The following is a 27,344-nucleotide window of genomic DNA, read 5'->3' on the forward strand; positions in this document are numbered from 1 at the left end:
CTCCACAAATTCTGCTCGACCCACTGAGTTTCTCCAGCAGATTGTTTGCTGCTAACAGATTCACCCCATTGTTTGTTGTTGAAATTAGTTTAAAGTTGAGGTATTTGATTGAAAGCATATGACTACATTTCAATGGTAGAGCTGCATTTCCAAAGTAGTTTATGTTAATGGCAATACCTGGCACTGATTTTCAAAGATATTCTTTCTGCTCTATCAGTTATCTAATTGCACAGAATTAAAGCTAATTTTGGAAACAGTGACTTTAAGAATACAGGACTATCATGCCCTATTCTCATTGCTGCCATCGGGAGCCTGAAGACACACACTCAGTGATTCAGGAACAGCTTCTTCCCCTCTGCCATCTGATTTCTGAATGGACATTGAACCCATAAACACTACCTCACTACTTTTTCTTTGCACTACTTATTTAATGCAACCATTTAATTTAACTATTTAATATATAATTGTATTTGCTGTAGTTCACGGTTTTTATTGTTATGTATCGCAATGTGCCACTACCGCAGAATAACAAACTTATGCCAGTGATATTAAACCTGATTCTGATTCTGATAAAAATCCATTTCAATCACAAATGTGCCTTAGGGAAGGGCACCTGCTGCCCTTACCTGGTCTGGCCTGTATGTGACTCCTGATCCATCATGTGGGTCTCCCCAGTTTAGGAGCGGTTAAAAACGGAGAATAGATGCCAGCGTTACCAACATCCCGTGAGCAAACAATAAACATTCTGCATTGCCCATTTGACAATGCACAGCCTTCAGATTCAAATCCCACCGAGTCTGTACCTCAGTAACCTCTTTCAGCCCTACTCCCATGAGGTTGTTGTGTTCCTGCAGCTGCAGGCACTGACACAGCCCTCATTTCATTCCTTCCAGCATTGGCAGCCTTCCCTTCCAATCCAGGTTTGGATGTAACAGTTGCTCAGCTCCTCTTTTAAATCACCATAATCATAAGACTATAAGAGACAGCAGCAGAATTAGGCCATTGAATGCTCCAGCATTTAATCATGGCTCATTTATTTTCCCTCTCAATCCCATTTCCCTGCCTTCTTCCTGTAACCTTTGATACCCTTACTAATCGAGAAGGTATCAACCTCTGCTTTAAGTATACCTAACTGTGGCAATGAAGTCCACATACTCGCTATCCTCTGAATAAAGTAATTCCTTTTCACCTCTGTTATGAAGGGTTGTCCCTCTATTCTAAAGCTGTGCCCTCTGGTACCAGACTCTCCCACTTATTGGAAACTTCCTCTCCATGTCCATTCTATCTAAATCCTCCAGTATTCAGTGGGTTTCAATTAAATCCACTCCTCATTCTTCTAAACTGCAGTAAACAGAGCCTCATGTGTGGAACTTTGTCATAACCCTTCTGAAAAATCCAAGCAAACAACATCCATTAACTCTCATTTGTCTATCCTGTCTGTTATTTCCTCAAATAATTCCAACAGATTTGTAAGCCAAGGTTTCCTCTTAAGGAAGTCAAGCTGACTTTGATTTACTTTATCACATGCTTCCTCATACCTTGAAACCTCACCCTTAATAATGGACTCTAACATCTTGCGAACCACTGAAGTCAGGCTAACTAGCCCATAATTCCCTGTCTTTTGCCTCTCTCCCTTCTTAAAGAGTGGAGTGACATTTGCAATTTTCCAATCCTCTAGAACTATTCCAGAATCTACTGACCCTTGAAAGATCACTACTATTACGTATGTTTGTTGTGATGTATGTCTGGCAGAATAGACACACGTGAAAAACATCTGAGGGTGGGTAACTCTGCAGAAGTGACCTTTCAGTGCTTCATGTCCTGCAAATTGAATCACCAGATCTGCAAGAATGGAAACAAACAAACCAGAAAGTTAATCTTGTGAGCTTTGAGAGTGTTTCGTGACCCTTTGCTCTCAAGTGGACCTTTGGCACCTAGAGCCAGAACTCTTGATTCTGTGAGAAAATGATGGTTCTTCTTCCTGGACATGCAAACACAGAATCTAGGGGCAACTCTTCAGGGCAGTCTTATGCTGTACCTACAGTGCTGTCTGTGTGAAATTTGTATATTTGCCCTGCGACGGCATGGATTTCTCCCACATGCTTTGGTTTCATCGAACGTAGGGCACAGAACATAATGACCCTTCAGCCCATGATGTTGTGTCGACCTTTTAACCTATTCCAAGATCAATTGAATACTTCCCTCCAATGTAGCTTTCCATTTTCCTTTCATCTATGCGCCTATTTAAGAGTCTTTCAAAGGTCCCTGATATATCCGTCTCTACCACCACCCCCGGCGGCGAGTTCCACGCACCTACCAGTTTCTATGTAAAAGACTTGCCTCTGATGTTCCCCCTAAATGTTCCTCCAATCACTTTAAAATGAAACCTTTTTGAGTTAGTCATTTCCATTCTGGGGAGAAAAGGTGCTGATGGTCCAATCTACTTATGTTCCTTATCATCTTATACCCCTCTTTCAAGTTACCCCTCATCCTCCTTTACTCCAAAGAGAAAAGCCTTAACTTGCTCAACCTTTCCTGATAAGACATCCTCTCTAATCCAGGAGGCATCCTGGTAAATTTCCTCTAAATCTCCACATCCTTCCTATAATGATACAGGAAATGAAATAACCCCTAGTGTGTAAGTGAGCGGTGGAACCTAAAGGGAGCTGATGGGAATGTGGGGAGAATAAATTACAGAGAAAATTCGTGGGGAATGGAATTATTTTGTGGACTGGCATAGACTTAATGGGTTGAAATGACTCTGTAGCAGCAAAGTTGATTCAAAATCAGAACAAAATAATTGCTGCCAGCCTGCGACCCCACAGAACTGTTATTCTTGCGTGACACACCCAGAACTCCAATGATTGCTTCAAAGAGTTGAATTCTGTATTCCAATCCTTGATTAACAATTAGCAAACATACAAGTAAGCATTATAGAGCGTTATCTCGGCAGTCAGAAAAGATTTGACTTCCACGGTCCCAAGCTACAAACTTCCACTAAATAAGCCTGAATACGGAACTTATTCCCTTTGCTTTCACCACACTCCCACTGATGTGACTAGTTACTAAAATAAAAAACAGAGTGCAGAATACATGGCTCCTACAGGCTCCTTCCATGGAAATATAAATTATCTGGACCTATTCCTGCTTCCTGCGTGCTTCTAGGTGGCAGGTGCCACGTGTTTTGAAGTTGCCTCAAATTGTATTCACCTTGTAGGTGGTTCTACCTGCAGTCGTGGTATACAGGTGGTCTAGAGAGGGAATGTACTGTATTGGTGAACTGGATGCCAAAAGTGGGTGGCTTTGTCTAGCTTGACTTTGTGATGATGCTGGCAATTAGAGAATAATGCCTCTTGCTTCTGTAGTCAGCAGAGAAAAGCTTTGGGCATTCAAGCCATTTGGCACTGAATGACAAACTTTTGATTCTTCAATATTTATGTAGCAGGTCCAGCAAATTTTCTGTTCAGTGTTACAACTCTCACAACTGGCCACTAGCTCCACCACTACTTTATTATTTCCCATCAGTCATCTTATGTAAAGCCTAGTATCAGTTTAAGGACATAAATCAATCAATGTATATCAGCTATAAGACCATAAGATATAGGAGTAGAATTATGCCATTTGGCCTATTGAGTCTGCACACTATTTCATCCTGGCTCTCTCTCAGCCTCAATCTCCTGCTTTCTCCCCATATCCCTTCATGCCCTGACTAACCAAGACTCTATCAACATCAGCTTTATATGTGCCCAATGACTTGGCCTCCACATCACCTGTACCAACGACTTCTGTAGATTCACTAACCTCTGGCTAAAGAAATTCCTCCTCATCTCTGTTCTAAAGGACACCCCTCTATTCTGAGGCTGTGCCCTCTGGTTTTAGATTCCCCAACCATAGGAAACAATCTCTTCACCTCTTCTGTATTTATATTTATTGTGTGATCCTTTGTTGTTATTATGGTGTTCTTTATCTTTTGTGGGCTTTTTTTTGCTCTTCATTGGTTCTAAAGTAACAATTATTTCATTCTCCTCACACTTGTGTACTGGAAATGACACTAAACAATCTGGAATCTTGTTATGTTCATGCATTGTTTCTGATTTTTTTGCAGGAACGTAAAAGCAATGGGACAATTGAAGTGGAGTTAGCTAAAGGATTGTTTCCTCAATCACTTGATCCACAGACTGAATTTTCCTGCCAAAGAAGTCGCTGTAACTCAACAGGTAAGTGACTGCCGGCAGGAAAGGAAAGGCCAGAGAGCATGAGGAATAGGCTGAAGCAATTTGCCACAACCTTATAGAGTCACAGAAAAATACAGTTCTGTGACAGGCCCTTCATCCCATCTAGTCCATGCTGACCCATTTAAACTGCCTACTCCCATCAACCTGCACCAGGACCCTAGCTCCCCATGCTGCTCCCATCCACGTACCCATCCAAACTTTACCTAAACCTTAAAATTGAGCGCACATGCACCACTTGTGCTGAAATCTCGTTCCACACTCTCACAATCCTCTGAGTGAAGAAGGTTCCCCTCATGTTCCCCTTCAACATTTCACCTTTCACTCTTAACCCACGACCTCTAGTTGTAGCATCACTCAAACACAGTAGAAAAAAGCCTGCTTGCAATTACCCTATCTATATCAAATCTCCCCTCAATATTCTACATTCCAAGGAATAAAGTTCTAACCTACTCAGTCTTTCCTTACAAATCAGGTCCTCCAGTCCCTGCAACACCCTTGCAAATTTTCTCTGTATTCTTTCAACTTTATTTACATCTTTCCTGTAGGTAGGTGAACAAAACTCCAAATTAGGCCTCACCGACGTCTTATACAACCTCAACATAACTGTACTCAATACTTTGATTTATGAAGGCCAAAGTGCCAAAACCTTTCTTTTTAATAACCCTGTCTACTTTTGACTCTACTTTCAATGAATTATGGACCTGTATTGGCAGACCCTTTTGTTCTACCGCAATCCTCAGTGCCCTACCGTTCACCGTGTGAGACCTACCCTGGTTGGTCCTGCTGAAGTGCAGCACCTCGCACTCGTCCGCATTTAAATTAGGAAGACATGTTTATATCATTGCAGCTCGTTCTCCCAGACTGGAGGCGATACTGTGAATTGTTTGAAATAGTTCAGTATCAGCTAAACTTGATGTTGTAGTGAGAGAGGGTTTAGATGAGTATCACCAGCATTTTAGTGACTGTGATCCAGAAGTCAACAAGGGCGCTTACTTCGATATGGGAGAATGACGATCGATCGTGAATGACTTTCAGTGAACTGTAAGCCTCCGTTACTCTTGCAACCCAAGGATAGATGTTATCCTTGTGTGATGATGTAAGACCAGCTACAGAAAACCAATGATCATTGACTCCTCTCCCGATTTTTATATTCATCGAGGTCACAGAATTGTAGAATCACAGAAAAATACTATTAGCCATTCAGCCCTTTGCATTTGAGCTAGTTCTTTCTGTTTAGTTCTATTTATCTACTTTGATGCACTATCAATTACTCCAAAAGACTGGAAGTAGAGTAAATACTGAAAGGGCAAACAACAGGAATTCTGCAGATGCTGGAAATTCAAGCAACACACATAAAAGTTGTTGGTGAACGCAGCAGGCCAGGCAGCATCTCTAGGAAGAGGTGCAGTCGACGTTTCAGGCCGAGACCCTTCGTCAGGACTAACTGAAGGAAGAGTGAGTAAGGGATTTGAAAGTTGGAGGGGGAGGGGGAGATCCAAAATGATAGGAGAAGACAGGAGGGGGAGGGATGGAGCCAAGAGCTGGACAGGTGATAGGCAAAAGGGATACGAGAGGATCATGGGACAGGAGGTCCGGGAAGAAAGACAGGGCGGGGGGACCCAAAGGATGGGCAAGGGGTATATTCAGAGGGACAGAGGGAGAAAAAGGAGAGTGAGAGAAAGAATGTGTGTATAAAAATAAGTAACAGATGGGGTACGAGGGGGAGGTGGGGCATTAGCAGAAGTTAGAGAAGTCGATGTTCATGCCATCAGGTTGGAGGCTACCCAGACGGAATATAAGGTGTTGTTCCTCCAACCTGAGTGTGGCTTCATCTTTACTGTAGAGCAGGCCATGGATTGACATATCAGAATGGGAATGGGATATGGAATTAAAATGTGTGGCCACTGGGAGATCCTGCTTTCTCTGGCGGACAGAGCGTAGGTGTTCAGCAAAGTGGTCTCCCAGTCTGCGTCGGGTCACGCCATCCCCTTCTCGCAATTCCTCCGTCTCCGCCGCATCTGCTCTCAGGATGAGGCTTTTCATTCTAGGACGAGGGAGATGTCTTCCTTTTTTAAAGAAAGGGGCTTCCCTTCCTCCACTATCAACTCTGCTCTTAAACGCATCTCCCCCATTTCACATACATCTGCTCTCACTCCATCCTCCCGCCACCCCACTAGGAATAGGGTTCCCCTGGTCCTCACCTACCACCCCACCAGCCTCTGGGTCCAACATATTATTCTCCGTAACTTCCGCCACCTCCAACGGGATCCCACCACTAAGCACATCTTTCCCTTCCCCCCCCTGCATTCCGCAGGGATCGCTCCCTACGCAACTCCCTTGTCCATTCGTCCCCCCCATCCCTCCCCACTGATCTCCCTCCTGGCACTTATCCGTGTAAGCGGAACAAATGCTACACATGCCCTTACACTTCCTCCCTTACCACCATTCAGGGCCCCAAACAGTCCTTCCAGGTGAGGCAACACTTCACCTGTGAGTCGGCTGGGGTGATATACTGTGTCCGGTGCTCCCGATGTGGCCTTTTATATATTGGCGAGACCCGACGCAGACTGGGAGACCGCTTTGCTAAACACCTACGCTCTGTCCGCCAGAGAAAGCAGGATCTCCCAGTGGCCACACATTTTAATTCCACATCCCATTCCCATTCTGACATGTCTATCCACGGCCTCCTCTACTGTAAAGATGAAGCCACACTCAGGTTGGAGGAACAACACCTTATATTCTGTCTGGGTAGCCTCCAACCTGATGGCATGAACATCGACTTCTCTAACTTCCGCTAATGCCCCACCTCCCCCTCATACCCCATCTGTTACTTATTTTTATACACACATTCTTTCTCTCACTCTCCTTTTTCTCCCTCTGTCCCTCTGAATATACCCCTTGCCCATCCTTTGGGTCCCCCCCCCCCGCCTTGTCTTTCTTCCCGGACCTCCTGTCCCATGATCCTCTCGTATCCCTTTTGCCAATCACCTGTCCAGCTCTTGGCTCCATCCCTCCCCCTCCTGTCTTCTCCTATCATTTCAGATCTCCCCCTCCCCCTCCAACTTTCAAATCCCTTACTCACTCTTCCTTCAGTTAGTCCTGACGAAGGGTCTCGGCCTGAAACGTCGACTGTACCTCTTCCTAGAGATGCTGCCTGGCCTGCTGCGTTCACCAGCAACTTTTACGTGTGTTGCTTAAATACTGAAAGGCTTTTATTAACAGTAAATGGACCAACATCCATGCTGTATGTCTGTCCTGGACCGAGGAAGGAGCAGTGGCACAATCGCCTTTATTCAGGGGTCTGTGGGAGGAGCCACAGGAGCAGTCAGCAGAGGGGCATGTCCAGGCATGTCCAGACAGGTAACCCAGTTACAACATATGTTTATGGTTTACCACACACTTTGAGGCCATAATACTGCAAATTCCACATCCTCAAGTCCCTTTCCAGCCTCTCTTTCAATTATTTCTATTGCTACTATTCAAATTCCAGATACTGAGTGAAAGAAGTTCTTCTCTGCCCCTCTTTTACTAATGATTTTAAATTAATAGTCTCCAGATAGTCACCAGCTTATTTAAAGAAATAATTATTATGTAGCTCTTTCACTAAGCCTCTAACTATTCTAAAAATATTCATCAGATTACATCTTGTTTTACTCAACTCCAAGAGCAATGAGACTGACTTTTCCAAGATCCCAATGTAATTGCTGTCCTCAACCCGAGGTAACATCCTAATTAACTGCTGAGAAACAACTGCATGGTCTCGACCCGAAACGTGGTTCATCCACAGATGCTACCTGACTGACTGAGCTCCTCCAGTGGTTTGTTTGTTTCTTTTTTGCTCCACATTTCAGTATCAACATTCTTTTGTGCCTCTAACATCCTAATAAAATTTCTCTGTACACTTATGGAGGCCTTTGCATTCTTCCTGAAGCGCACACAATTTTCGTCGAGGCCAACTCAATTATTTATAAAGTATCAGGAATAAGCATAAAAAATGGAAATGAAAGCAGAAAATGAAGAAATGTAGCCTGCTTCTGACTTGGTATTTCCTGTTTTACACCACCACCTCGATTGACATCTATGGTGTTGTGCTTACTTCTCTCTGGAGTGGCACACACACACACAAAATAAAAACCTCAAGGTTCAGTGAAAAGTTAATAGAATCTGTAACTTGTTTGTTGTAAATGGGAATGCTCATTGTAGTGGCCTTTCACTCCAGGCATACTGACTATGGCCTCCGTGGGTTCCACCAGTTACTAATATTAGACCATCCTCTGCTTTCTAATGAATTGTAACTTATATTTTTGGCAGACGTAAATTCTTCCTGGGTGGACAAAAACGTCGATTCTCTGGTTACCGCGAAACAAAATCTCTGTAGGAATCCTCCGACATATTTACTTTGTGGCAACAGGAAGTCTCTCTCACAGCAGCTGGAAGCTCCAGAAAGTGTCCAAGTAAGACATTCCACAGGAAATATGCTGAACAGAATCTGAATAACTCTTTAGTCACAGATTGTCTGTGGGTTAAGACAATGTGTTGTTCTATTATGTTTTGTCACGTGCATGTTTTCCTTTCAATTTAATATAGGGTCCAAGTTGTTTAATGCCTGTCAGACTTGATTCAGTTTTATGGCACTCGTGATCAGGAAGACTTTTAATTCATGGCCTACTCCATACCTTAAGTCAAAATCCAGGTCAATATGAAGGAACATTTCACTGTCAGAGGTGCCACTTTCTTGTTGAAATGTCCACCCTTGTCTTTCCTCTCAGGTGGACACAAGTATCTCATTGTGCTTTTTCAATAATGGGCCAGTGTCCCGATAAAGGTCCCAAAGCAGGTTACTGCACAAATTTTTCTTCTGTTCATCGGAACTTCCTGCACTCCAATTAGCATAATTTAACATTGATTGGAAAGTTTAGGACTTTGGAGAATGTCTTAAAGTTGTGATGGGACCTTTATAAGTGCAACTTAAAGTTGTGATGGGTGCTATATAAATTCAACTTTGTTCTCCAGTTAATTGTCTACTTTCTGCTTCTCGCCGCTGCTCCACCCCCTAGCAATAAAGGCTATTTGGCTATTAGCTAATTATTTGGCATTCCACAATATTCATTGCCGACGTACTGTCGGTGTAGAGAATTGGACTTCACCTCAGAGCCAACATAATCTTCAAGCCAACATTCACTGGCCAGTCTTTAAAGAAAGTTCCTACTTTCCTAGTTTTCCAACAACAAGATTGATAATTTCACAGTGCCCCAGGATTTAGTCCATTTGTTAGCTTTTCTGTTTCCTTTGGTGACATTGTATTTTCCCTGTGGTCTACTTTCCCACTGAAATGTCTATTCCTGAATGCATTGAATTTGGTTTAAAATATATAACATTACAATGCTGGAACAGGCCCTTTGGTCTGTGATGTCTTACCAAACTAACTAAACTGGTAAATAAGTACCAAATGAATCCCTTCTGCCTACACAATGTCTATAACCAGCCATTCTCTGCACATTCATGTGCCTACCTATAAGCCTCTTCAACACTTGCTCTCATTACTATCCCAGACACCCACCATTATGTGTAAAAAAAAACTTGCCCCACACATCTCCTTTGAATTTACCCCCTTTCTCCTTAAAGAAAGCAGAAGACTCGGTGAGCCAAATAGTCTAATTCTGCTCCTGTATCTTGTGGTCTTAAATGCATATCCTCTGGTATTACACATTTTGACCTGGGAGAAAGATACTATATGTGTCCTCTGTTTAGTTGCTTCATGTTGTTTGTTGGTATCAAATACAAAGAGCAGAGACCCAACCACTGATCCTTTTAATACTCCACTATCTACATTTTTACATGTAGAATGTCATTTTTCCCTACAACTTATCATTTCTTAATCCACGTTAACGTATGTCACAATTCCAAGAAGCTCACTCTTTGATAAGAACCTCCTAGCAATTTTTTTTCTAAAATTCTTAAGCGTACTGCATCCACATCTTCACACCTACCTAATAGTTAGAACCTTTTGTTAAAGACAGTTTCCCCTTCATAAACACTTCACCTGATCGTGCTCTCATTATCCAGGTGGCATGTTATGACATGCTTAACGGCCTGCATTTTCACCTACCTATCTGAGATGATCAACTCTGCAGTTTTCCTTTATTTTCCTCTCCTCTCTTTAATATATTATATAAGTTATATTTCCTATCTTTTAAAACCTAGGACATTTCTGAAGATCAAAGTTAATGCATTCTATATCTCACAAAATGCTGGAGGAACTCAACAGGTCAGGCAGCATCTACAGAGGAAAATAAACGGCCAATGTTCTGGACCAAGACTGTTCATCAGACTGGAATAAAGGGGGAAGCAAGTAGAATAAGGAGTTGGGGGTGGAGGGGAAGGGGTACAAGCCAGATGGTCAGCTGTTGGAGTTTGAGGGGAGACATGATAGTATCTCCTAAGATTATGAGCAGCGTAGATATGGTAGACAGTCAGAATATTTTCCATTTGGTAGAAATGTTGAACACCAAAAAACATGCTTTTCAAGTTGGGGGGGGGCACTTTAAAGACAACTTGAGAGGCAAGTTTTTTTATGCAGAGAGTATTGGTGCCTGGAATAGTGTACCAGGGGTAGTATGGAAGCAGGCAGTTTGGTGGAGTTTAAGAGGCTTTTACATGGTCACATGAATGTGGAGGGAATGGAGGGGTGTGGATGATACGTACAGTAGGAGGAGAATATTTAGTATAAATAGGCATCAAGATTGGCACAGTATCATGGAATGGCCTGTCCACTGCTGTACTGTTCCCAAGAACTGTTTCAATATGATGTCAGTTTCTCTTCCTTCTAGACCCTAGCACACTCTGGGTGAAAGCAATTTAACTCCTCTCCCTTCTAATCTTTCCAGTGATCATTATAAATCTCCACCTCTACCTGATTTTTGAATAAACTATTGTTTCTACTGATTCTATCTGGACCCTTCACAGTTTTTTACTCCTCAGTTAAATCTCTCGTATGCCACCACTGAAAAAGCAGCCTGTCCACAGTTCCATAGAATGTTCTAGTTCTGCCAACATTCTTGTAAATTCTAATATGGTCACACCTTCCCTGTAATGTGGTGACCAAAGGGGTACATAAGCTCTGGTTGAGCCTCTGTGGTAGACCATTCCCAACAAAACCTCCTGCTTTTATATCCAAGGCCTCAATGAATAAAGAAAAACATCCTAGAGATCTTTTTAAATACTTCACCGTCTGGAAGGATTTGTTAATGTACATCCCAGTTTTCCTGTGTTCTTCCATGCCACCAATACCCTCCCATTTAATTCACATGCCTCTGCTTGCTGCACCTCTCGGGTAGCTCACCTCACGTTTCTCTGGATTGAATTCCATTGGCCACTTTGCCTAACCGACCATACTGCCCAGATCTTCCTGGAGACCAAAACTCTCCTCCTCATTGGCAATTACATGGACAATTGTTAAATCTCTTTATCCTGCTCCCTACACTTACTGGACCATTAATATACAAATGCAATGGGCTAAATATTGAACCCTTGGAAACCCACTGGTAATGGCTTTCTGGTTGCAAAACATCCATGAACGGCTTCCTGCCACAAGGCCAATTCTGGATGTAGTTTGCCACTCTCCTTTCGATCCCATGGGCTTCAAATAGTTTATCTGGGAAACTGTGTGGGACCTTACCCTCACACAATGCTGGAGGAACTCAGCAGGTCAGGCAGCATCAACGGAAATGAATAAACAGTCAACATTTCGGGACGAGGCTCTTCTTAAGGCTGAGAAGGAAGGGCTTACTTTCCCCTGGGTCCCCTCCTCATTCCCTTTCTCCTGTGGTCCACTCTCCTCTCCTATCAGATTCCTTCTTTTTCAGCTCTTGACCTTTCCCACCCACCCGCCTGTTTCAGCTATCACCTTCCAGCTGGCCTCCTTCCCCACCCCCCGTCATTTAACTCTGCTTCCTTTTCAGTCCTGAAGAAGGGCCTCGGCCCAAAACGCTGACTATCTATTCTTTTCCATAGATGCTGCCTGACTTGCTGAGATGCACCAGCATTTTGTGTGTGTTGCTTTGGATTTCCAGCATCTGCAGAATTTCTCTTGTTCAGGCCCTTACCATACTAAAATCCATATAAATTACTTTATATCAAATATTTCACCCTCATCCACCCGCCTCAGAAAATTTGACCAATTTATCCCGATGTAACTCTTCATGCCAAATCCACAATTACTCTCTCCCATAGTGAAGGTATTGCCTCTTATAATGAATTACAGAGATTTTCTCATCATTGAAGTTAAACTGACTGGCTTGTGGTTTCTTCGTTTATCCCTTCCTTCATTTTTAAACAATGGTACAAGACCAACAGTGCCCCAGCTCTCTGGCACCACTCCTGAGGCCAGTGAGAACTGAAATATGATGGCCAATTTCCCCGTTTTTTAAAAAAACTAAACAATCTGTGATATATTTCATCCACTTTCAAAGATGCTAAACCCTTAATAATTCTTCCTTTACTGTGCTTATCCCATTTAGTATCTCAGTCACCCCCTCCTTAACCACAACACTGGCAAGAATCCCCCCCCCAATGTGTGAAAAGTTCATTCAGAACCCTGTACACATCCTCTGCAGAGGTAACCATGTACTGTAGGTTATCTTTTCAGTCCCTGATAAACTTTTCTCGTTCCTCAGATCTTTCTCATTATGTATGTATAAAATAAACTTTTTTTTTAACTTTTGCTTGCCAATATTTTTCCTTGCTTTCTTAAATTCCCTTTAAATCTTCTTTTGCACACTTTCCATGCTCCCACCTTTTAATTAAAACTCACGGTGTCTGACATAAATTTCCTGTTACTGCCTAATCTTCTGACAGGATATCTGACCATCAGGGGGAGTAGAGTTGGGAAGAATCAATGCTTGTAGGAAGAATTTTGTTCAAATCCTGTCTGGAGTTCTCTGCTTCTTTCTTGGCATTGCACCTCAGGAAGGATGTATAGAATTTTGAAAGTGAAATCAGAAAGCATTTTTTCAAACATCTGGGACATCTTTCTCCAGAAAGAGCTGAACATCAGGAAGGGAACTGGAAAATTCACAACTCAGAATTTTGTTAGATAATAAAGGAATTTGGAGCAAAGGCCAGTTAATGGAAAAGCAGTCCAGAACAACCATGAGCTAACAGAAAGGGAATTATTGCAATGCCTTTCTTCAAAACAACCCCTTCCAAAACCAATGGTCTGAGTGTATTACTAGATACGGAGTGGAAACGGAGGAGGTGCGGGTGAGGGCAGTATTAATGTTGGAGGAAGGGAAACTCTGTTCTTTGAAGAAGGAGGACATCTCTGATGTCCTAGAAAAGAAAGCCTCATCTGGGAATAGATGTGATGGAGACGAAGGAACTAAGAAGTGGGAATGGCATTTTTATAGGAGACAGGCTGGGAAGAGGTATAGTCAAGATAGCCGTGGGAATCAGTAGCTTTATAAAAGATATCAGTGAACAATTTGCCCCACAGATCTGGACATGGATGAACTAATGCCCCAGATTCCATATAAATGAAAGGAGCATCGTTGCTCAGGCAGTTATTTACAGCTGGGCTATGTACAGCCAAGTGAAGACGTGGTAGACCAGCTTAATTCTACATAGCAGTCTTCCATAGAATGCTAAAGGAATATTTCCTTATTTATTGGGAAAATGGTAATGCTATACTTTTCTAGGATTTCAGCCTTTGCCGACGTTTAATAAAAATGGGAGCAACAACAGTCTGGTGGAGGAACTCAGCGAGTTGAGCAGTATCGATAGGAAGAAAGGAATTGTTGATGTTTTGGGTTGAAACCCTGCATCAGGACTCCTCCTACTTTCTTTCCCTCTCCAGATGCTGCTCAGCCTGCTGAGTCCCTCCCGCAGATTGTTTATTGTCCAGGTTTCCACACCTGCCGGTTCTTGTGTCTCTAACGAAAATGTGATTTTTTTCCTTTTCCAATCCACGTTCTCTTCCTGCAGACAATCACACGAGCAACTCGATCCTTAAGTTCAGCCCACTTATTCCACTTGGGTTGCAGTGCACCAGCCTCTGTCATTTCAAACATTATCCTGATGAAAGGCCAGGGGAAGGTAAGTCTTGCCTTCTGTTCAATTTCTGTACAGGAAAATGAAAAGAATCAACAAGGGAAACTGTGTTTTTAGTATTACTGCTTAACAAGACTTTGCACAGTGAATGGGTACATCATAATTCAGGCTCACACTGAGCCTGGCCGGAATAGTTCTTTCTGGTACTGCTTTTAAACCAAGCATCAGCACCGTATAATTAACATGCCCGTTTCAAGCCACAATTCAGTCATCTGCACAGACACATTACCCTCTCTGGACCATTTGTGCCAATTCCATTACTAGCCATACTTGTCAAGTAAATATCAGCTGGGCAGGAGCCATGATGATCATGAGGACAGTGAAGTCAATAGGAATATCCTAATGTGACATGAATGTTAAAAAAATATACATTCACAAAAGGTGGAGGCCACATCAGTGTAGTCCCAACATTTGCTCTTGCGGGTTTCTCCCAATGTGGGTAACTTGCTTGCTATTACTTAACAGTTGTTGGGCTGCTTTTTGTACTGAGAAATGTGAATGTTTTCTTCTCCCAGGGACTGGGCTTCAGCGTGGTTGGAGGACGAGACAGTGTTTACGGACCCATGGGGATCTTTGTGAAGACGATATACCCAGAGGGAGCAGCTGCTGCTGATGGGCGGCTAAGGGAAGGTGTGTAAGCCCGGGTCTGTTCCATTTCTTTACTTGTCATAGAAAAGTACAGCACAAAAACAGGCCCTTTGGCCCATCTAGTCCATGCCGAACATTTAAGATGCCTACTGCCGTCAACCTGCACTGGGACCCTAGCCCTCTATATCCCTACCATCCATGTACCTATCCAAACTACTCTTAGATGTGAATTATGCACAACCTGTACCAAACATTGGTTGGTCTTTACTTGGTGTACTGTATACAGTTCTGGTAAAAGAAATATAGAGACAACGAAGAGGAAGAAGAGATGGTATTTCTGGGTGCTGCTAGGAATAGCAGGATATAAGTACTTGGAAATGATGAACAGTTCTCTATTCTTCTGAGGAAAGAAAGATAATGGAAGACCTAATGGATATCTTTAAGACTAAATCAAATCAAAATCAAAATCAAGTTTAGTTATCATTCAACCATACATGAATGCAATGTTCCTCTGGGGCAAAGGTGCATCACATTCAAAATAGCAAGCAGTAAAACATAGATGCGCAAAAAAAAACATATATTTAGCCCAGGTCCCTGAGCAACATATCCCACAAATTGATGGTACGGTTCCCGGCGGTGCGCAGATGCACGCAATCCAGCCTGTCTTTCCATTGACTGATCACTGGAGGGCAGAACCAACCAAGCACAGACTTCATGCTACACCACCTCTTGCATCTCCTCTCCTGGACTGCAGCGGCAGGCAAGCCCACGGCTCGAGGCCTAGTCCTTGCTGCAACCGAGGCCACACAGCTCCCCCACCATCTGTACCGCCACCAAACAAGGGGAACAGGCCTGAGGCATCTTACATTATCAATGTCCAACAGTGACATTGGTGAAAGCAGTCAATTAAGTGGATAGAGCAACAATTCTCCATTTCTGGGGAAGTACATTGACAGATGCTATCAGTTTAGGCTGGTTACCAAGGCATTCACGACAGAATTCAGAAGCAACTTTCTTAGCTAAAGAGTGGTGAGAATGTGAAACTTGCTAATGCAGGAAGTGGTTGAAGTGAATAATATAGATGCATTTAAGAGGAAGCTGTGAAAGCAACTAAGTGAGCAAGGAATAGAGAATAGTTTTTGAGTCATTTGTCCAATGACATGATTGTCTGCCTGTCCGTACAGGTTTTAAGCTCTGGAAGGTTCTTCCTTTGTCCCTCCACACCTCTCCTTGCCCCTTTAGTAAATCACTTTAACCAGTGTCACTAATTAAGTTTACCTAAGAACATTTGCGATGAACTGAACTTTAGACATTCCGGGCCACAAGAACCTTCAAAGTCAGGTGTGCAAGTATGGCTCAGGTTGGGATACGGCCTCACATCCTAAACGTAGCTCGAACTTGGTACAAAATGCATGCCAACTGTGGTCAGGCTAGCAAGCTGCCAAGTATCCTGACCCCATTTTCTAATTACACTCCTTTGACGAAGCTTGGAAATTTTCCCCCCATTAAAGATTCCTCTTGTTGAAAATTATTATAGTATATCTGATTTGCTGAGTGTGCCTCTTGAGCGTGCAGAGTAATGCACAGGAAACAGGGAGAGGTCTGAGGGGTGCTCTTTTATACAAACGTTTGTACATTCTGTGTCTGTGCATGTGCAGAGAAATGCATGCACACTTAATCAAATACGTCATATAGAGATGTCAGCTATACAACAATTAAACAAATTATATTCTCTGCTCTTGGATTCATCGGGTTAGACAGCGTGGAAATTGGTTATTTGACCCACTATGCCCATGTCAACTAGTAAGCACCTATTATTAATGTCATCTGCCAGCACTTGGTCGGCCTTCTATGCAGAGCTGATTCGAGTGCTCGACTGGATTGGCTCTGCTTCCAGATCAAACAGAAAAAATGGGGCTCAGCATTCTGTGTCTTTTTCTCTCATCATAATGACATTTTGAAATGCCAGTCTCCACTTGATAACGGAAGTGTGACTTCATAAGTGTAACATTTAAATTATGGTACTTTAAGTATGATTGAGATGCAGGATACCTGTAAAATAGGAATGCCCATACTGTCAAACTTTTACCATGCAGGTGATGAAATCCTTGAAGTGAATGGAGTGTCTATGAATGAATTAACCCATGAAGAAGCTATACAGATATTTAAGGTCAGTATGTCAGAGGCTGCACAGTTTTAGTTTATAAATTGAAACCTATACAAAAGCAAATCCTCAATGTGTTTTTACTTTCTTGTTGAACACAGCAAGTAAGGAAAGGAGTTCTCATACTAACAGTCAGGACGTGTCTGAAGGGCCCGAGTCTCAGGCAGCGTCAATCAGCAGCATGCCTGAGCCGTTGTTGGTCTGTCAGCTCAAATGGTCATATCACTCGAGGAAGCTGTTCAAGCTTGGAGCTGGACAACATGCTTTTCCTGCCAAAGATACCAAATCCCGATGACAGAGTAATTATGGAAGTCACTTTATACAAAGGTAAGCAAGTGATCTTTCCACAAATAAATTCTAAGCCAACAGAACACTTGGACTAAGTATGCCCCGATTTTGGTCTTGATACTGGGTTAATGACAGCAAGTTTGCACAGTTAGTGGTTGACTTTCTTAAATCTAAACTAATAGCAGAAGTACAGCTATGATTAGCCCACAAGGTTCACTAACTGAAGAGAACGATCCACTGCTGGCCAAGCCACACACTCCTACGTGCCTCTGCCTGTAAAACACTCCAGAGTAAACATAAGTTCTGTGAGACTTAAAGGCAGTGTTGATCATACTCAGGACGAATGTGCATGCACTGTTCATCTCTGAGAACACCCTGCAACGTTGTGGCCAACCTTTTAATCTGTTCATCTACATTTCTGGCTCAAAGGCAGGATAGCACAGATGCTGAAAAGCTAAAATGAACACTATCTTTCCTTTTTCACTTAACTTCTGTTCTTGTTTGTATACCAGTGAACTATTTTTGAAACTAATTCTGCCAACAACAGATGGATGTGAGTGGGAGGTAAGGTTATTCTGTCCCATCTAATTGGGCAGCATGCCAGGTGACAGCCTCATCGATGCTATAAATGTCCATTAAATAGATACTTGGACTTGCATACACAAAGATGCATCCTATACTTACTCAAACACGAGGAAATCTGCAGATACTGGAATTTCAAGCAACACACATAAAAGTTGCTGGTGAACGCAGCAGGCCAGGCAGCATCCGTCTTGATGAAGGGTCTTGGCCCGAAATGTCGACTGTACCTCTTCCTATAGATGCTGCCTGGCCTGCTGTGTTCACCAGCAACTTTTATGTGTGTTCCTATACTTACTGGTAGGTAAGACTAAAACTAGGAGAAAGATTTGGGGGAGTAGATTTAGGAGGAACTGCTTTTCCCAAAGAGTGGTGAATTTGTGAAATTCTCTGTCCAATGATGCAGAGAAGGCTACCTCAGTAATATATATTTATGACAAGGTTAGATAGATTTTTGCATAGTAGGGGAATTAAGGGTTATAGGGGAAGGCAGGTAGGTGAAGATGAGTCCATGGGCAGATCAGCCATGATCATATTGAATTGAGGAGCAGACTCGATGGGCCAGATGGCCGACTCCTGCTCCCATTTCTTATGTTCTTGCATGTTCCTAAACATCCATACTTAACTCCAACCTTTTAGTTCTCTTTCAATATCAGGGTGTTACTGGCAAGGCTAGCACTTAGTGAGCATTTTGGGCGGTGTGGTAGTGTAGTAGTTAGCACAATGCTTTAGAGTACAGGTGTTCTCCCCGTGACTGCATGGGTTTCCTCCGGGTGGTCCAGTTTCCTCCCACAGTCCAAAGACGTACCGGTTGGTAGGTCAGTTGTAAATTGTCCCTAATCAGGCTAGGATTATTTTGGGGGATTGTTGTGCGGTGCGGCTCAAAGGGCTGGAAGGGCTTACTTCTCACAGTATCTCAGTAAGTAAATAAATTAACTGAGAAAGTGCAAATGAGCCAGCTTGAATGACTGGACACTCTTGGAGAAGGAGTTCATCAAGACTTGCAACTATATTTCCGAGTAACAATGGTGTGCGATTCAGCATGCAGGTGGTGGTGGTTTACCTATGAACCTTCATCTATAATGGTAGAAATTGCAGGTTTGTGCTGCCTGCTGGAATAGCCTGGGCAAGAAATGACAGTCTACATTGTAGATGGTTCAGACTGCAGCTACTGGTGGAGGGAATGTATGTTTAGAGAGGTCGACTGGTCCAAGCTGTTACCCAAACCCAGTAACGTAGATCCCTAGATACCCAAACCCAGTAATGTAGATCTCCAGATACCCAAACCCAGTAACGTAGATCCCCAGATACCCAAACCCAGTAACGTAGATCCCCAGATACCCAAACCCAGTAACATATATTCCTAGATACCCAAACCCAGTAACATAGATCCCCAGTTACCCAAACCCAGTAACATAGATCCCCAGATACCCAAACCCAGTAACATTGATCCCCAGATACCCAAACCCAGTAACATAGATCTCCAGATACCCAAACCCAGTAACATTGATCCCCAGATACCCAAACCCAGTAACATAGATCTCCAGCTGCCCAAACCCAGTAACATCGCTCCCCAGATACACTAACAACAGGAATTCTGCAGATGCTGGAAATTCAAGCAACATACATCAAAGTTGCTGGTGAACGCAGCAGGCCAAGCAGCATCTATAGGAAGAGGCGCAGTCGACGTTTCAGGCCGAGACCCTTCGTCAGGTCTCGGCCTGAAACGTCGACTGCGCCTCTTCCTATAGATGCTGCTTGGCCTGCTGCGTTCACCAGCAACTTTGATGTATGTTCCCCAGATACACTGTCCAGTTGTGCTTCTAAGAAGGCTCGCCAACAAAGGAAAGTCATGTTTTAACTCATTTGTAGTGCTCGCTCTGGTTTCAAGGGTTGAGCAAAGGAATCACATGTGGCCTGAGCACAGCATTGAAGCGTGCAGCCCCAGTTTAAAGTTAAAGTCTGTCCTGAATCCTTGTAGCCCATCAGGCCGGTGCTTATGCCTGTTTCTGTGGTGTGAAGCGACTGAGAGTATGAGACTCCCCCCAGATGGGACGCCAGTCTATCGCGAGGTTAACCCCCAGCATTTGCCAGTACCCATTCTCAGCTGGGTTGACTGGAGCAGTGTGTGGTTGAGTGCCTTGCTCAAGGACACAACACACTGCCTCGGCCAAGACTCGAACCCACGGCCTTCAGATTGTGAGCCCAACGCCCTAACCACTTGGCCACGTGCCACATGGTGCAGACCCAGTGGAGGTACCATAAATCAGATGAGTTGTTCATTATATTTGCCTCTTGCATCAAGGATGCCATAGCACAATAGAAAGAAAAGAAGGCAGTTCTGTCAGTGTGCTCAGCAGTACTTATCTCCTGCCAAATTCACCAACAGACTTTTCAGAGAGATAATCGGCTACATTTCTCCCTCCTGCTATTGATAGTTATACATTAAACATAGACAGTTGTCTGCAAACTTCAGTGGAACATCCTGAGGACATGTAAACATGCCCATTATTCTGATATGAGCTCCCCAATCCATTCACATTCCCAGAGCAGGCACAGTATGATGCCAAGACTGGGGGCACAGTGGACGGCGAAGAAGGTGATCGACACTTGCAGCAGGATCTGGACTAGCTGGAAAAATGGGCTGAAAATGGCATATGGAATTTAATGCAGATAAGTGAGATTTATTGAACTTAGTGAGGATAAACCAAGCTAGGGCTTACAATGAATGGTAGGGCACTGAGGAGTGTAGTAGAACAGGGAGATCTAGAAGTACAGATCCACAATTCCTGGACAGTAGATAGGGTCATAAAGAGAGCTTTTGGCATATCAACCTTCATAAATCTAAGTAGTGAGTACAAGTGTTGGGATGTTATGTTGAAATGGTATAAGACGTGGGTGAAGCCTAATTTGGAGTATTGTACGCAGTTTTGGTCACCAGCCTACAGGAAAAACATCAATAAGTTTGAAAGAGTACAGAAAAATTTACTGAAATGTCACTGGGACTTGAGTTCCAGGGAAACATTGAATAGGTTAGGAATTTATTCCCTGGAGCAGAGGAGATTGAGGGGAGATTTGACAGAGGTATACAAGATTATGAAGGGTATAAATAGGGTAAACGCAAGCAGGCTTTTCCCACTGAGGCTGGCTGAGACTAGATTAGAGGTCATGAGTTAAGGGTAAACATGAGGGGAAACTTCTTCAGTCAGAGGGTGGAATGAGCAGCCAGTGGAAGTGGTGGGTGCAGGTTCCATTTCAACATTTAAGAGATGTTTGAATCAGTACATGGATGGGAGGGATATGAGAGCCATGGTCCAAGTGCAGGTGAATGAGACTAGGATGAACTAGATGGGCAGAAGGGCCTAGTTTTGTGCTGTAATGCTCTATGACACTAGAGGGGTCTAAAACCAGAGGGTGTAGGTTTGGGGGGGGGGAAGAACTTAGGGGGATCTAAAGGACAAATTTTTCACACAGAGGGTGTGGGTATATGGAATGAGCTTCCCAGAGGAGGTGAGAGAGGTGGGTATGTTTTAAAAGACATTTGGATTGGAAAGCAAACAAGCAAGTTTATTTGTATAGCACTTTGCAAACACATGGCAGTTCAAAGTACCTTACATAGAATGAGATATAAAAATCAAGTTTCAGACAACATATAAGAAAATAAAATCACACAATAAATGTATGTGGTAAACAGAAGTGCAAGAGATTCTAATTAAAAGATACAGTGAAAAGAAAAGTTTTGAGCCTCGATTTAAAAGAGCTTAAAGTTGGGGCAGACTTCAGATCCTCTGGAAGGTTATTCCAGGAGGATTGTAACTGAGGATGCTTCACCATATTTAGCATTGACCCTGGGGACGGTAGGCAGACCTACCCCAGGCGACCTGAGAGCTCGGGAAGGTTCAAAATGCAGCAAGAGTTTGGAGATGTATTTTGGCCCTAGACCATTCAGTGTTTTATAAACCAGTAGTAATATTTTAAAGTCAGTCCTCTGACGGACAGGAAGCCAGTGCAGTGATCTGAGAACTTTGTTGGTTTTAGTGAGGACTCTTGCAGCAGCGTTCTGAATGAGCTGCAGCTGTCTGAGGCTTTTTTTTACAGCCACCTGTGAAAACGCCATTACAGTAGTCAAGCCTATAAAAATAAATGCATGGACAAGGCTATCTGCATCTTTCTGAGACATAAGCCCTTTAACTCTTGCTATATTTTTAAGATGGTAGTAGCCTAACTGTCTTAATATGGCAGTTAAAATTTTAGTTGGAGTCCATCTCAACACCAAGGTTTCTGATCACAAAGAAGATCTGCAGTTGCTGGATATCCAAGCTATACACACAAAATGCTGGAGGTACACAGCAGGCCAGGCAGCATCTACGGACAAGAGTACCGTCGACATTTCGGGCCGCGACCCTTCTGTAGGACTGGAGACAACATGAGGAGTAGAGTTAAAAGGTGGGGGGAGTGGGAGGAAGAAACACAGGGTGATAGGTGAAACCAGGAGGGAGAGGGGTGAAGTAAAGAGCTGGGAAGTTGATTGGTTAAGGGCTGGAGAGGGGGTATCAGATAGTTGAGGACAGGGGGCCATGAAAGAAAGAAAAGGGGGTAGGAGCACCAGAGGGGGACACCGGGGATGGGCCATTACCAGAAGTTTGAGAAATTGATGTTCATGCCATCACATTGGAGACTACCCAGACGGAATATTTGGCTACCCTAGCATTTCTCAAACTTCCAGTAATGGTCCCACCCCCACTCACCTTCACCATTCCCCATCCCCTTTTCCCTCTCTCACCTTATCTCCTTGCCTATCCATCGCCTCCCTCTAGTCCTCCTCCCCCTTTTTCCTTTTTCCATGGCCTTCTGTCCCCTCATATCAGACTCCCCCTTCTCCAGCCCTGTAACACTTTCACCGATCAACTTCCCCCTCCTGGTTTCACCATCACCTTGTGTTTCCTCCTCCCCTCCCCCAACCTTTTAAATCTACTCCTCATCTTTTTTTCTCCAGTCCTGCTGAAGGGTCTCGGCCCAAAACATCAACTGTACTTTTTCCATGGATACTGCCCGGCCTGCTGAGTTCCTCCAGCATTTTGTGTGTGTACCAAGGTTTCTGGTTTGGTTTGTGGTCTGTAATGACAGAGATTCTAAGTAAGCACTGACTTTTAATCATTCTTTTTTGGCACAAAAAAACCCCAATTATTTCAGTTTTCTCTTTGTTTAACTGAACGAAGTTTTGGCTCATCCAATCAGTGATTTGTTCAATACAATTTTTTAGTGATTGTATCGGACCATAGTCTTTTTCAACTGTTACGTAAATCTGACTGCCATCCGCATAATTAAAGTAAGATATTTTATTGCTTACCATGATGTGAGCTAGAGGGAGCATGTGCATGTTAAACAGAAGAGGACCTAGTACAGACCCTTGAGACACTCCGCATATCATTTTAGTTCGGTCAGATATGCAGCTACCAATCAATACAAAATAGTCCCTGTCCTGATGCAGGGTCCAAATGCATTAGCATTGGAAAGTCAGCTTGGTTGGTGTTATGCTTTGTAACTTCAAAACATTAGTTAATTCAAGGAAACATGGGAGTCATAGAAATGTGGCTGTAATTTCACCTTTAAGTGAGGCGTACGTATCAGATGGTAGTGTGATGATGTATACTATTGATGTATATTTACATATATATGCATACTTAATTTTTTAAATGAACAAGAATGCTCAAACAATACTCAGTGGCATGCAAAAGTCTGGGCACCTCTGGTCAAACTTTCTGTTACTGTGAATAGCTAAGCGATTAAAAGATGAACCGATTTCCAAAAGGCATAAAGTTAAAGGTGACACATTTCTTTAATATTTTAAGCAAGATTACATTTTTATTTCCATCTTTAACAGTTTCAAAATAACAAAAAAGGAAAAGGGCCTGAAGCAAAAGTTTGGGCACCCTGCATGGCAGTACTTAGTAACATCCCCTTTGGCAAGAATCACAGATCGTAAACACTTTCTGCAGACAGCTAAGAGTCTTTCAATTCATTGTTTGGGGGATTTTCGCCCATTTTTCCTAGAAAAAGGCTTCTAGTTCTGTGAGATTCTTGGGCTGTCTTGCATGCACTGCTCTTTTGAGGTCTATCCACAGATTTTCGATGATATTTAGGTCAGGGTACTGTGAGGGCCATGGCAAAACCTTCAGCTTGCGCCTCTTGAGGTAATCCATTGTGGATTTTGAGGTGTGTTTAGGTTCATTATCCTGTTGTAGAAGCCATCCTTTTTTCATCTTCGGCCTTTTTTTACAGATGGTGTGATGTTTGCTTCCAGAATTTGCTGGTATTTAATTGAATTCATTCTTCCCTTTACCGGTAAATGTTCCCCGTGCCACTGGCTGCAACACAAGCCCAAAGCATGATTGATCCACCCCCCTGCTTGACAGTTGAAGAGGTGTTCTTTTCATTAAATTCTGCACCCTTTTTTCTCCAAGCATACCTTTGCTCATTGCGGCAAAAAGTTCTATTCAAAAGGTTCAAAGGAACAGGCCTGATGCATTTTGGAAACAAGTCCTGTGGACTGATGAAGTTAAAATAGAACTTCTTGGCCGCAATGAGCAAAGTTATGTTTAGAGAAAAAAGCCTTTTGGAAATCAGTTCATCTTTTACTCGCTTAGCTATTCACAGTATCAGAAATTTTGACCAGGGGTGCCCAAACTTTTGCATGCCACTGTATATACAAGATAACTGACATTATTGAAATATTAAATACACAACAGTCGGCATGAATGAATCGAGGCAAAGGCCCTGTTTCCACACCATATTACTCTATGAATCAGGTTTATTAAATGACATTAAATTTGTTGTTTCGCAGCAGCGGTACTGTGCAAAGACATAAAATTACTATAAGTTACAAAGTAATTAAATAGTGCAAAATAAAGGAGTGATGAGGTAGTGCTCATGGGTTTATGAATCATTTAGAAATCTGATGACGGAGGGGAAGAAGCTCTTCCTAAATTGTTGAGGGCGAGTCTTCAGGCTTCTGTACTTTGTCCCTGATGGTAGTCCTGAGTAGAGGGCATGGCCGGAATGGTGACAGTCCTTGGTGATGGATCCGGCCTTGTTATGAATCTATGAAACAAAGGGCCTTTTTCCAGAATATTGGGACAGGGTGAAATGAAATTAGTTAGGATAGTAAGGTGGCACCTGCGAGTATGTATGCAGCAAACCATTCACACAGACACATCCGCTTCTCAGGGCAGAAACTAGGAAGCTGTGAATGAACAAGCTCTAAACTCACTTCTGTTTCCTCTTCTCCAGAGGATGGTGTTGGTCTGGGAATTGGGTTGTGCAGTGTGTCCACACAGCTGCAGGCGTCCTGCATTTATATCCATACCCTTTCTCCGGGATCAGTGGCGCATCTAGATGGAAGGCTGCGGTAAGGCCTGAAAGTGAATGGAACAAGTTTTCTGAAATTCTTCTCTCTACACAGGTCTCCCACAGCACAAGCGTTGCTCGGAGACTTCGACATGGAGCAGATATGTTAGATATGGTCAGCTACCAGGTTCCTGATCTCCAGCCAGTAGTTTGATGGTGCAGGGAATCAAACATACCATGGTCAATTCTCCAATTGTCTAACTACTAACAGCAGCGTGACACAGCTGGCAGAGTCACTGCCTCATAACAGCAGAGAGCCTGATTCAATCCTGCTCTGTCTGTGTGGAGTTTGTACATTCTCCCTGGTGTTCCGGTTTCCCCCCACATCCCGAAGATGTGCAGAGTATTAGATTAATTGACCACTGTATTGTGCCCTGAATGCGTGGTAGATTCTGGGAAGTTGGGGAGAATATGGGGAGAATTAAAAATGGGGTTAATGTAAAACAAATGTAAATATGCTGCTGATGGCTAGTGTGGACTTGGGGCACCAAAGTTCTCTGATTCTATGCTGTACCTCTCCAGATCTCCAGTTACCCATCACTCTACACACCTTCAGGGCATCTCAAAACATTTAACAGCCACTGCTGTTGTATATGAAAATCTGGCACATCAGCTCCCACTTTGAGCAGAGGAACGATGAGTAGATAAAGTGTTCTAGTAACACTGGCTGGGGGATTGACATTGGCAAAGCTGCCGGGGTTGGGGGGGGCGAGGGCAGGCAGAAGCAGTGGGGTAACGGGTTTTGAGTAGGCACCTCACCTAAAGCCCTGGAATGGAAGGGATTACAGCAGGGGCTCCCAACTTGGGGTCTATGGAACCCTTGGTTAATGGTAGGGGGTCCATGGCATAAAAATGATTGGAAATCTCTCGATTAGAGGATGCATTTGTCCAGATTAAGTGAGTATGACCTGTGGGCAATAAATTGGAGAAGATTTGCAAAAATAATTTGGTGAGGATTAACTTATTTAATTCCAGCATATCCACCATCTCCTTTTCTGTTCTTACTGGGCTGGAGGGAGTGGAGATGGCTGGTGGCCCCTCAGCAGGGCTGAACAGACAAGTCCTGCATTGTGGGCTATTACTTACAGATGTTTCTTTTAATTTTAAGATTCTCCCTTCTAGAAGTGTGGCCTTAAAGGAAACTTTACATTCATGTAACTATTGCATTTTGGAAGTTGCCCAATGGATTTTATGATCAGCTGGCCATGAATTTAATAATATTTAAGTACTATTTGGAAAACGTTCCTTCAGTTGTGACAACATTCTTCCTTCAACAAATGCCAAGAGAGTTGAAATGGTCATTCTTACTGATTATTGGTGGGATCTTATGGAGTACAAATTGACTCCCGTGTTTGCCTGTTTGAAATGAGTGACAACACAAAAATAACTTCTTGATCGTGGTGTGCAGTGGGATAGACGAGAATGGTCTGTAGAGCAAGTGGTGTGATTGCATGCCCAGCCAGTGCGGAACTATTTAATTGAATGGTCAGCTGGACCACAAAGTGCAATGTGCAATTACCCACCTCCCAACCAGCAATAGCACATGTTCATTGTGAAAGTCAGGGTCCAATATCAGAACCAAGTGGGATAGGGTCACTGTCCAACTAGTTCCAAAGCTGAACGTGCTGAAGCAGCTGAGCCAGAGGAAGGCAATGCATTATTTCTAAGGCACGCAGGGCCCACACACAAAAACCGGGACACTGGATTCCTTCCCTCCTTTGTCTCAACACCACTCTGCTTACCACATACAGCTGCCTCCACTGGTGGCAATTTTGACTTCCAGTCTGTACTCCTGGTTTCAGAAAACTGTAGAACATAGAACAGGGCTCAGTACAAGACAGGAATAGGCTCTTCAGCCCAAAATGTTGTTCTAAGCTAATTTAATTCATAATTAAATGCCTGACTAATGCCTTCTGCCTACACAGTATTCATACTCCTCTGTTCTCTGCACATTCATTTGCCTATTGAAGAGCCTC

The 27,344-nt window shown here is 43.2% G+C and overlaps 1 protein-coding gene across 2 annotated transcripts in view; it reads left to right on the plus strand.

The window, feature by feature from the left end:
- Window positions 1-27,344, plus strand: part of il16 (interleukin 16) — an 88,584-nt gene that overhangs the window by 26,542 nt on the left and 34,698 nt on the right. For both annotated transcript variants that reach the window (XM_063065825.1, XM_063065826.1), the window contains 7 exons: window positions 4,106-4,217; window positions 8,547-8,689; window positions 14,217-14,327; window positions 14,858-14,972; window positions 17,027-17,100; window positions 17,196-17,421; window positions 25,252-25,369. In XM_063065825.1, the coding sequence (XP_062921895.1) occupies window positions 4,106-4,217; window positions 8,547-8,689; window positions 14,217-14,327; window positions 14,858-14,972; window positions 17,027-17,100; window positions 17,196-17,421; window positions 25,252-25,369 (899 nt within the window). The remainder of the gene's footprint in view (window positions 1-4,105; window positions 4,218-8,546; window positions 8,690-14,216; window positions 14,328-14,857; window positions 14,973-17,026; window positions 17,101-17,195; window positions 17,422-25,251; window positions 25,370-27,344) is intronic.

The sequence above is a fragment of the Mobula hypostoma genome, chromosome 13 (genome assembly GCF_963921235.1).
Source record: "Mobula hypostoma chromosome 13, sMobHyp1.1, whole genome shotgun sequence".
Lineage (NCBI taxonomy): Eukaryota > Metazoa > Chordata > Chondrichthyes > Myliobatiformes > Myliobatidae > Mobula > Mobula hypostoma.